At 46.8% G+C, this 12,484-nt stretch overlaps 1 protein-coding gene across 1 annotated transcript in view; it reads left to right on the forward strand.

Moving 5' to 3' along the window:
* The first annotated feature begins 960 nt into the window (after window positions 1–960).
* bcl11ba (BCL11 transcription factor B a) overlaps window positions 961–12,484 on the forward strand; it is a 43,323-nt gene continuing 31,799 nt past the window's right edge. The window contains exons 1-2 of the mRNA XM_080479640.1: window positions 961–1,848; window positions 10,304–10,816. Coding sequence (XP_080335766.1) covers window positions 1,794–1,848; window positions 10,304–10,816 — 568 coding nt within the window. The 5' untranslated portion in view covers window positions 961–1,793. The remainder of the gene's footprint in view (window positions 1,849–10,303; window positions 10,817–12,484) is intronic.

The raw sequence follows: 12,484 nt of genomic DNA on the forward strand, positions 1-12,484 counted from the left end.
CAGTGAACTGACGAACCTGCCTCACTAAATAAAATGATAAAAAAGACGAATTAACACCTTTCACCCAAAAAATACACTTTATTCAGAATCCTCTGTCTATCAGGGTGATTACTACGATAAGACAGTTCAAAATGGAGTGAAGAAATTGTAAAATGATCAGATTTGGAATTAAAATGATTGGCGTGTGTAAGTGCGTGCGCGAGAGCGTGTGTTTTGTGAGAGATCGATACGTGTGAGTGTATATCGAGGCCACAACAAGTCTGATGAAACTTCACACGGCCCAATAAATTAAGTTTAAATGACATTAACATACGGGTGTAATATATGTACTATTTATGAAGGGGAATTGTATCCGCACTCCAAATCGGAATCAATTCATTAATATTTTGGGAGGGGGGGTTGCGCATGTCCAAAAATCGTTTCTGCACATTTTAAGTTCATTTGTTTTACGGAAGGCCTTTGACGTGAAGTCACCGCACGCACAGAGGTAACAGCGTGTTGTAAAAAGGGTCAAACTTGACTGTGAGTTAAGAAAATGGTTATTAACTTGACTAAATGATGCCCGTTCGTTACATTTCTCATGCGTAACGGACCGTGCCGCGTTTAAACTCCCTGCAAGCGCGCAAGACGTTTTTATTATGAACTCACGAGCTCGTGCGAGGTGTCCGGCAGGTAAAGGAGGACCCTCAGGTCAAAGAAAATAGAAATAAACCCCCACCTCCTCTAATAAGCGACGCTTTGATGGTAAAAGTGACTTCAGCGACTCTGTCCACTGCTGCCGCCGTGCGCGCGCGCCGCACTCCTGTGTGTGCGACCGACGATGTGTGTGTGTGTGTGTGTGGCTGTGTGTGTATGTGTGTGTGTGTGTACGTGTGTGTGAAAGCTACCACTAGTCGCCCCCAGTGCTCTTCAGTCTCCACTCTCCCTTCTCACCGCAGACTGAACGTCACGTCCGCACTTGAACTTGAGTTTTCTCCCACCGTAGAAGCCAGAGAGCCGCACAGAGCCGCACACAGTCCAGGGGATGCGGGACTCCGCAGCTCGCGCAAAGACAAAAGAGGGTGGCAGTCAGTCGTCAGACCAGTACTGGGCTTTGACTTGGAAGAGTTGAAGTCTCACCCGCCCGCCTGCTCGCCCGGCCGGCCGGCACTGTCAGCGCAGCAGCAGCAGCAGCAGCAGCAGAAGTGCCCACCACTTGTGCGACATCTCGCGAAGAAGTGCCGGGAAGACAACTGGATTCCTATTTTCACACGTTAATTGAGCACACCTGCCGTAGCCCCACTCGCACGCGCGCACACGGCAAGCGGCCGGTGTCCGGAGCAGTGATTGACCACCAGGAGGTGACCGCCGGCGCGTCGCGTCTCCATCCCCTCCACTCCGCGCTCCTTTCCCCCCCTCGGCTCTCCTCTCGCAGATGGTGTGAAGGCGGCGGACGGGAAGAGCCGGACTACCCCCCCCTCCTCCTCCCTCATCTCCACCGAGGACGGGGCGGTCGCGCAGCCACTTTCAGCACCGAGCTCCTCTACGAGCGCCCGGGCGCCGCGCGCTGCGCCACGGCCGGTCAACGCAGAGCGCAGGAGCCGCCGAGGGGAGATCCGCGCGCAGGGGTCAGTCCAAGGGCCGCGTGCAGGGGCCAGTGCGCAGCGGTCAGTTTGGAGTGGCCACACATCGGCCGGTTTTGGGGCCAGTTTGGCCAGCTACCGGAGCCGCAGGAGGAGGAGGCGGAGGAGGAGAAGGAGAGCCGACCCTTCCAGCGCCGCTCTCCAGGCGATGCCCGTGTAAATGCCAGGGCGATGTCCCGACGCAAGCAGGGGAACCCGCAGCACCTGTCCCAGAGAGAAATAACACGTAAGTATACCTGCATGGCTTCACATTCATACCACACAGCTTTAACTTCTTTTTTTCCTTCTCCGCCGACACTTTTTTTTTTTTTTTTTTTTAATGTCTTAAGCGTTCAGTGCGTAAAATGTACATTTTCAGGCTTTCGCAGCAGAAAGTTTCCTCCAGACTGCGCCCTTTTCCCGCTCTGCTCTTCCTTTTTTTTTTTAAACATAAATCCAGTAATACTCTTATCTGATTATTATGGTCTATAGATAACCAGACACCAGGAGAGTAAATTTACACACGAAGCGCAGGGAGTGGAAAAAAATGTCTTTGAGTGTTTACTGGAATCCAATCATTTTTACTTGACTCTTTTACGCTGTTTCTTTGATTTGACGTTGAACAGCGGAGTCCTTGATGCGTTAATTACGCTTAATTTTTCCAAAATCATGACAATACAGAGACTCGCTATTTATCAAACTTAAATGTGTTTTTCTACTCTGCGCTTTTCAAAAAAAAAAACATTTTCATGTCTTGCTGGTGAGCAAATCCAACACTATTTCTTACATCCACCCCCGATTTTATTGAATCTGATTTATTTCTCATCAATTTCTGTTCATCTTTTATTAAGAAAGCTTAACGAAGCAGATAACTCAGGCGTTTACTGCTTCGCCATGTTTAAAAAAAGAAATCAAATTGAAAGTTATTAAAGTAACTCGTGTTTGCTCAGGGGCACGGGGAGCATTGTTTATTATATAATTGTGCTTTTTTTTTACTCTCTTCTTCTGAATGGATGCAAGGCTTATTCCTCCCCTTGCTTGTGATATTAATGCGAAGTTTGGATTATTTAAAACTCCCCACGCCTTCTTGCGCTAAAATCAAGGGTTGTTTTTTTTTCCAGGACATTTTTCGTGCGGAGCGAACACGGTGATGCTATTTACAGATTAATATCAGATAATCGAAATAATCTTCAATGCATTTGTGGATCCTGAAAAAGAAAATGTGTGATAAAGGATCACAAAAATGTATTTATTTATTTTACGAGGAGAATATAGACTCAATTGACACGTTATGACGTCTAAATTACCCAAAATGAATTTCAGCACTTGGCTTTCCCAGTTCAGTTCCTGAATTGTTTTATTTTTTATTATTTCTGGGGAGGCTGCTGACACTATTTGCCTCTAAACTTTCTCAGCAGTGAAATAATATTTCTGGCCTCGCATCACTTTTCCTGGCTGATGATGATGATGATAATGATGATGATGATGATGCTGGCTGCAGCGGCTGCAGGTTGCTGCATCCTGACAGCAGCCTCTTCCTGAATTGCAGAACTTGTAAAAAAAATAAAAATAATTGAATATCAGCAAAGACTGACACCTGAATTCAGCTAAACAGCCAAACCCCTTTTTGCGTGCATCATTGAGTTTGATATCGCCATGGAGGAGTGAGGTGGTAGATGGGGCTTGATTTTTGAGAGCAGTGTCAGACGATGCATTTTGGTGAATATTCCTCCTCTCTGTCCTCCAGCTTGAGGTTATTTGGGGAGACTTGTCTTGTGTGAGGGGCTGCCAGATCAGATCAGTTACACTACAGAGTATCAGCGTTCACCTCAGTGGCTTTGAGTGTGTAACACTCGTATTTACAGTAGGGACGGAGCATGGCTCTGCCTCCATCTCTCGCACATTTTTTATTTTTTCTAAGGTTTTGCTCGACTACAAGTATATTAATTCTCACCTCTGCTTGTTGCAATGCCTGGCTCTGCAGAGACAAACTGCCAACCCACGCTTAAAGGAACTTGCCTGTAGGGGTTAAGATGTCAAACCGCTCCTCGAACGAGCGGATCGGCAAACAGAGCCGCAACTTTTGCAGGCCTGCAACTGAGCACCGGGCGTTACCTCTGGAAGCTCGGTGCAGCCCACAGACATGTGGACAGGTAGAGCGAAATGAGGAGAAGGCAAAAAGGGTAGACTCATAAAAAAAAAAAAAAGAAAAAAAGAGGAGTTTCTTGCTTTGCTGTTTGGAACGAAGCTGCTCGGTACTCGTGTGTCCACGGAGCAGGTCCGACCTGACTTTCTGTCTGCTGGTCTGATTTATCACCATTCGCGCTGCAGCATGTACATTCCATAATTTATGTGTAAGAGAAGCTCCCTGGTTCACTTTGGCTGAGCGCACCACACACACACACACACACACACACACACACACACACACACACACACACACACACACACACACACACACACACACACACACACACACACACACACACACACACACACACACATTGGTATATATATATATGGACATTGAAACACACACACACACGCATATATGCAAATACACACATGTACGGCGAAATCTCCATAAATCCTCTCGAGCTGTCAGGTGATAAAATCCATCTGACCCGGGTTTTTAACGGCGCTGCATTTTTAATTGACAGCGTGATGCCGAGACAAAAGATTGTGCATCAATTCTACCTTCTCGGTGACGTTCCTTTACTGAAGAGAGGGCCAGACACACGTGGAGGTGAAATCGGCTGATTTTCCAGCGCGCTCCTCAAAGGCCTCGCTCCTAAAGCAACATTTCTCTACACTCGCACCTGGTCGAGATGTTTTCCTCTTCGCCGAGTTGCGGCCTCCTCCCTCTGTTTTCCGGCAGAAGCTGCGCCTCAGAGATGGTTTTCACAATTCATCTGTTTCATTGCAATAAATCAGGATTTGGACAATCTCGAGCACTCTGTGAATACCGAGCGGTAATTTGCATGTTTGCCTTCTCCCTCCTCGGTAAATATGCACAAAATTCCACCTCCCCTCTCACCTAATTCGCACTTTCTCGCACCGTTAAAAATCGAGCAGAGTGGAAAGAGCTTGGGTAGAGCTCTTCTTCCTCCCCACACATGAGGAGAAAGTAGTGTGTGTGTGTGTGTGTGTGTGTGTGTGTGTAGGGGGGGGGGATTAATCAGTGGAAATCTATTTTGTTTTGTTTAGTCAGACGCATTTGGTGCACGTTTTAGCGTCGCCACGCCACGACAGTTTACACCCGGAGGTGAGGACGTGCCTTCTGCTTCTCATTCGCTGCAAATAAAAAATGGAAAAAAGAAAAAAAAAAAAAAAGAAAAAAACAACAACCAGATTTTCCCTCCAAGAAGACTGATTTAGTGTGAGGAGACGCAAACAGGACGAGAGCTGCCATTGTAGCCACACACACACACACACACACACACACACACACACACACACACACACACACACACACACACACACACACACACACACACACACACACACACACACACACACACACACACACACACACACACACACACAGAAAGGGCTGCGTGTAAATTGCAGTCGCCCACTTGAGATGCATGTTTCCCTTTGGCTTGTCAAATAGCCGTGCACCCTGCTGGGGCTAAGTCTTTGTTAGAGCGAGAGAGAGAGCCAGAAAGAGAGCGCGAGAGAGAGAGAGAGAGAGAGAGAGAGAGAGAGAGAGAGAGAGAGAGAGAGAGAAGCCAGCGCCTCCTTCTTTCATGCACTGAAGCGTTTTGCAGATGAGGTGCCTTTTTATTTATTTTTTTAAAGGCCACAAATGAAAATGCACTCCTTCACTGTGTCGTATTAAGTGTCGCCGCTGATTGTAATGAATACATAATGATAAGCCCTAATAGTCGTATCACTCTTTATTTCTAAGCAAACGCCTCCAGTTCGTCTTACACCCCTAGACATTGTATCTGAAGTCGGCTGGAGCGAAAATACAAGCAAACAAACCCCCCCAAAAAAGCAAATGTTTTTAGTGAAACCGAAGCAAGAGCCATTGAGATTTTGGCTTCTGGAGACGTGATGTAAATTTGTACAAATTTTATTGATGTCAAGTAGGAAAACATGTCTGTTTGTGCATAAAGTCGTCATAAATTGTCTTTTTTTTATTGGTTGTTTTTGCTGGAAATTTTATCACAGAAGGCATAACTGTGTGTGTGTGTGTGTGTGTGTGTGTGTGTGTGTGTGTGTGTGTAGGACAGGTTTTTGAGACCTCTCAGAGAGCATGTCTGAACTCATTTGGTTGATCAGGAGCCCGTGCACACGCCACCGACGCAGCAACACACACACACACACACACACACACACACACACACACACACACACACACACACACACACACACACACACACACACACACACACACACACACACACACACACACACACACACACACACACACACACACACACACACGTTCCCCGCCATAGCTTGCATACCAGCATGTTGGTTTGCTCAGCTGAGGCTCTGTAAGCTATCTCTCTCTCTCTCTCTCTCTCTCTCTCTCTCTCTCTCTCTCTCTCTCTCTCTCTCTCTCTCTCTCTCTCTCTCTCTCTCCTCTCTGTCTGTCTCTCTCTGCTAGGGGGAGCTCTCAGGCTGTCAGCGCTGCACTCGCTCTCTGCCAGTGAGAAGGGTTGCTCTGTGTGTGTGTGTGTGTGTGTGTGTGTGTGTGTGTGTGTGTGTGTGTGTGTGTGTGTGTGTGTGTGTGTGTGTGTGTGTGTGTGTGTGTGTGTGTGTGTGTGTGTGTGTGTGTGTGCGTGTGTGTGTGTGTGTGTGTGCGCGCGCGTGTGTGTGTGTGTGTGTGTGTGTGTGTGTGTGTGTGTGTGTGTGTGTGTGTGTTAATCAGATGACATCAGCGCTGAAAGACCACATTCACCTCTTAACTGTCAACAGCTGCACACCCTGTACTTGACTGTCTGTCTCCCTGTGGCACTTCTTATTTACAGCATGTACTGTCAATTCACAACAGGGTCTGACTGACATCTCGAGCTGCATCCACAGTGTTAGCATTAGAGTGTGTGTGTGTGTGTGTGTGTGTGTGTGTGTGTGTGTGTGTGTGTGTGTGTGTGTGTGTGTGTATAGATGTATACACTAGAGTGTAATAATCCTCCTGAGATCAGATGAAGCAAATTTTGTAGTTTGTTGTCTGCTTCCCGATCAGTTTTGAAGCTTTTAAGACATGCCTTGTGTATAGCATCGGTACTTTATGTACTTTTGTAAAGTGTTTCGGCGACTCTCTCCCAAGCCTCGGCCCTCTCGCACGATTTCATCAGTGTTGCTCTGTTTATTAGCCGAGTAACGACTTCGAGTTGCACTCCCAAGTGTTTCTTCTTCTTATTTTGTGGCTGAGCTGCTGCAGTGTTCCGAGGCGCGCTTCATTCCCGCCACGGCACCTCCCCGGCAGGTGTTTCCGTGCCGTGATCTGATCCCTCTGCCGCTCGCTGCATCGCTGCAGCGGATCCCACCGACACCACAGCCAGCCCCAAACAAGGTGCTGAAGTCGCAGGCCCAACGCCATTATCTAGATGTCGAGGCGGTGTTGAGAGTTTAAAAAATGGGTCAAAACCGTCAAGTTTACGTCACTTATTGTTTTATTTACGACAAATTAATGTTGCTGTGCAAAAAGGGAGCATTTCTCTTTTAAAGAAGCTTATTTTTTTAAAATGTTTTGATAGTTGAAAGGAGTGAAGTGACAGGAAATGGGGGAGACAAAGCTTGAAGCTGGTTAAGGTTACACACACACACACATACACACGCATACACACACACACACACATACACACGCATACACACACACACACACACACACACACACACACACACACACACACACACACACACACACACACACACACACACACACACACACACACACACACACACACACACACACACACACAAAGGAATAGCCAAAATTTATTCTAAAGTTCTGCAAACACACCAGCAGGTCAACTGCAATGAAACTGGAAACAGTTCATTATCAGATTTAAATCTTTCTCGCTCCACCGAGATATGTTTGGAAGACTTTAATTTTGACACCATGACAGTCACCCCCCCCCCCCCCCCCACACACACACACACACCCTTTATGATTCCTAGTATTTTGGTGTGCACTGTTTACGTGCTGCATCCCTTTGCTGCGATGTGTCCACCTGCAGCTGGTACGACATCTGGGTGCTTTCAGGAGCCAAAGTAGTAATAAAAATAAATAAATAAAATTAATATGTGCAAAAACTGAAAATAGCTGTGTGTATGTGTGTGTGTGTGTGTGTGTGTGTGTGTGTGTGTGTAAACTGTAAAAATGAACTAAAACGCACTGATTGTCATCTGCTTCAATTGTTTTTTTGGGGGTTTATATTTACTGTTTTTACACTCGCACACACACACACACACCTCGTCACTCAACCGTCATTTCCAACTCTCTGATTGGCTGTTGATCAGTAACTCGCTGTCCTTCTCTGAGAATATGATGTTTTGTGGAGAGCGTGAAAGGTTCAGACGGGTTAGCGACACATGTACAGTGATATGTGCTCAATAGAAACCAAACCTCAGAGGTGTGAGCTGAACTTCCTGACAGGATTAAAAAAAAAAGAAGAAAAAAAAACCCCCCAAACGCTTCAAGCATTTGAAATGCTGCATTTTTAGCTCTCCACGTTTCCACTTTCAACAGTTTCTTCACTCATTCTGATTTTTCATTGTTTGTCTTCAGCGCCAGCTTAACTAAAATCCTATTAACACTCTCTCCTGACTCATACAGGCCTTATTAGGCAAACCAGGCCAAAGTGACGCCTCCTCATTTGCATACACCCAGTCGACATCACTGGCGTACAGTAACAGAGCCACAACCAAATAAGCTGGGGTTGTTTTTGCCGCCATCTTCAATTACGTGTGTTTCGACAGGCTTTGGCTCATGTGAGAGTAATGTTCCCGATTGTATGTCTGTAAGAAACAAACACATCTGCATTCAAGTGTGAATTTGTACAAATATTGATGTGGTTTTGAAAGAATCTGCAGTACTTGATGAGGGCGAATCACACACAAGCACACACAGGAAGTCAGTTGTGCATTTGAGGTCTGTTTGTAATATGAAGAAGAAAAAAAAAAAAATCATATTACCATAACTATTTATGTGTCAGATGAAGGCAAGTTTGCGGGGGTCAGTGGAACTGCGGCTCGGCTTTGTTCCAGGTCAGCTCTCCGGCTTCATTTATTTTATTAGAGAGGAAACACACACTCTACTGTACATGGCTGTTCATTTCAACATCGGAGGACAGATGGCTGCAGCCTGCAGGCCTCAAACGCATGCATGCAGACACACACACACACAAAATGCATTTATATTTGTGTGCATGTGTTTGTGTGTGCGCATACCCGCAAAGTGCACTCACACACGTTACGACACACGATGCATGCTCGCATGTAGAAGGAGTGCCACAGTTGGTGTGTGGTGATGTGGTCTGACAGATATTGTACACCTGCATACTAGACACACACACACACACACACACACACACACACACACACACACACACACACACACACACACACACACACACACACACACACACACACACACACACACAGGATGCAGTTATTAAACCAAGCAGTTATTCATCCATTTTTTTTTTTTTTGTTAACTAACTATATGTGGAGTATAATAACATGAAGGCTGGTCGGTGTGTCAGCTGTGCATTTAGAGGCGGACCCGAAGCAGGTATACGACGGGCCGTGCTGCTCCATCTGGAGCCCTCGTCTGCATTTGACGTCCCAAATCTGTTTGCATTTCTAATGTGCAGGAGGAGACAAATGACCAACCTGCTGCTAATCCATCATCTTGTATTACACAGAGAAAGAGAGAGAGAGAGAGAGAGAGAGAGAGAGAGAGAGAGAGAGAGAGAGAGAGAGAGAGAGAGAGAGAGAGAGAGAGAGAGAGAGAGAGAGAGAGAGAGAGAGAGAGAGAGAGAGAGAGAGAGAGAGAGAGAGAGAGAGAGAGAGAGACAGAGACAGAGACAGAGACAGAGACAGAGACAGAGACAGAGGGAGAGAGATGGTGATGGTCCTCCCTTCGTCACCATCACTCTCTCCTGGTCAGTAAATTTCAGACCTCCCCGCTCCTTCACCAGCAATAAACCCAACAGATCTTCCACTGATCCTTTCACCGCACATCTGGCAAGGACGCATATCTGCCGGTTAAAATCAGTTTGACTCATAATTGATACCAGCGTTGCAATCAAAGCCACCTCCAACTGGAGCTCCTCAGTCGCTTGGTTCTTTGAGCGTTCAGATATGATTAAAGTGTAGGCATAAGTCATCTTTCGATGCACCTCGGGTCTATGGACATTCTCTAATTGCATGCACTTGATAGGGCAGGAGGCCTGAAGTGGTAGATGCTACATCATAAATCCTGTCAACTGAGGGGCAACTGTGTTCACTGTTTCATGGTGAAATGTGTTAGTGTCTTTTAGTGGCTCGTAGAAAAAAAAGCAATGCAGGGCGGCTGGTAATGAATGGGAAAGACAGAGCTTCACTCCGGCGTGTTAGATGTGCTTTAAATGTGAGCTGTGTGCATGGGGTCAACGTGAAGTTGGCTTGTTTTAGAACTTGGAAGTGCTTTTCCACGCGTTCAATTCCCCTCTTCTGTTTTCTTTTCTTTCTCCCTCGGACAGCGGAGGTTGAGCATCCAGATGGCGCTCTGCTCACCGACTCCCTGGCCCCCCACCCGCTCGGCCTGCCGAACCACCCGCTCGGCCTGCACCTTCACCCCCTGGACCCCAGCTTGGCCCACACCTTGCCCCCCGGCCTCCATGCCGATCACGACCTGCTGACCTGCGGCCAGTGCCAGATGACCTTCCCGCTGGGGGACATCCTCCTCTTCATCGAGCACAAGAAGAAGCAGTGCCAGACGCCGCTGCTGCCCAATGGCTGCTATGATAAGATGAACGACCGAGGAGGAGGCGGCGGAGGGGGAGGTGTAGGAGGAGGAGGGGGGACTCCCGCTCTGCAGAGCCTTCATCACTTTGCCCAGCGGGGGGAGCTAAGGAAGGTGGTGGAGCCGGTGGAGATCGGCATCCAGGTCACACCGGAGGAGGAGGAGGAGGTCGGAAGACGGGAAGGAGGTGAGAGGGGAGAAAAGACACCCACCAAAGGAATTTGCCCCAAGCAGGAGAACACACTGGCAGGTAGGCCCGAAAAAGACACACACACACACACACACACACACTCAAGCACACACACACACACACACACACACACACACACACACACACACACACACACACACACACACACACACACACACACACACACACACACACACACACAGAAAAAAAGAAGACAGTTCAGAAATATACCGACAAAATCTCTCTGAAGTCGTCTAAACAAGTTCATGAAACGAAAATAAATAAATAAAGATTACACACGAATGTGCGCCAAACACTTTTAAAACCGAGGGCACAGCTAATATTTTTGGAGTTGTGGAAATCTCACTAAAATAAGAAATCAGAGGACTTCAAGTGTTTGCAACCAGATTTTTGTCATCCCCTCTTTTCCTGCTGCTGTAATTTGACCAAATTTCCCTTGCCAATAATGTAGTTGTGTCTCATCAGAGAGGTCACGCAAGATCGTTTTTTCTTTCAAAGCCAAATACATAGATTCTAACCGGTAAATTGTTAAGTTTTGAGTAGTAAAACAGACTAAATGTAACACACTTTCAATTGACAAGGAGTAGATGGTGCCAGACGTGATCAGTCAACTTTTCTTTCTTGCTCCTTGTCATGATAGTGTCAAACCTGGACACCTCCCTGTGGGAGTTGTGATGTTTCACACACTGCACAAGCTTCTTGTATATCAGACACCTGAATGTCTCCTTTTGAACCACAGCAGCACTTACTTCTCGAACTCCCTTCTATATTTAACAAAATTCATGTATTTACCTATGAAAGGGAAAACAAAGCCCAGTTTGACCAGCAGTTACTTTTATCTAAAGGTATCATTTCTGTCGTTTTTGTACATTTTTGGACTCGGCAGCCTCTGCTTCACGGAGCCCAGCCTGCTCCTTTGGCTTCCGATGCAAAGACGGAAGTGAATGACTCAACAGACGGTGTGCATCATGCCAGGGGATGAATACGTCCATATCAGATCAAGCTTGTGATGTTGTGACTGGTATCGGTTGCTTTCGTTGGGCTGATTGAGTTATTAGGCAGAGGCGGAACAAGGCGACCTTTTAGCTCGGGCAGCTAACGTCTCTTTCTCAGAGCGCGGCTGCGCTATGCAGATCACATCTGCTCCGAATGTGCTCTGGATTACCTTCTGTTCGTAATGTGCTTGGGACGTGTTTGAGTGAATCCAGAAGTCACCTAGATCTTCCACCAAGTAGCACACAACTGTAAGCATATTTCCCAAGTTGCTGACTTGTTCCTGTCGAGGAAAAGTGTTTGGCCAGCTCCACACCTACAGGTTTTCTGTTGATCACGCTGAATACGTCTGACATTTTGGACACCAAAAAAAAAGCAGTGTTGTGGTTTTTTGTGAAGGCATCCTGTTGTGACTTGGTCCCCCCCCCCCCCCCCCCTTCCTTCTCCTTCAAAAGAGTGAGAGATGTTCATTTCATTAGAGGAGGAGGACAACAGAGAGGAGGAAGAGGGGTGAGACAGGCACGTTACCCACTAGAAGCTCTAAACCCCCTCAAGGACTCGGCTAGTTGAAACAAATTGTGCAAAACGTGACAGAGAGACTCACCCCGACTTTCATGCCGAAATCCAGCCTAAGCCATCTGCTTAAAAAGGTGAAAAGCTCATTAAAATTCAAATAAGCAAAGCCAGGGAGGGAAAAAAAAAACACACACCATG

The sequence above is a fragment of the Lipophrys pholis genome, assembly GCF_963383615.2.
Source record: "Lipophrys pholis genome assembly, chromosome: 14".
Taxonomy (NCBI): Eukaryota; Metazoa; Chordata; class Actinopteri; order Blenniiformes; family Blenniidae; genus Lipophrys; species Lipophrys pholis.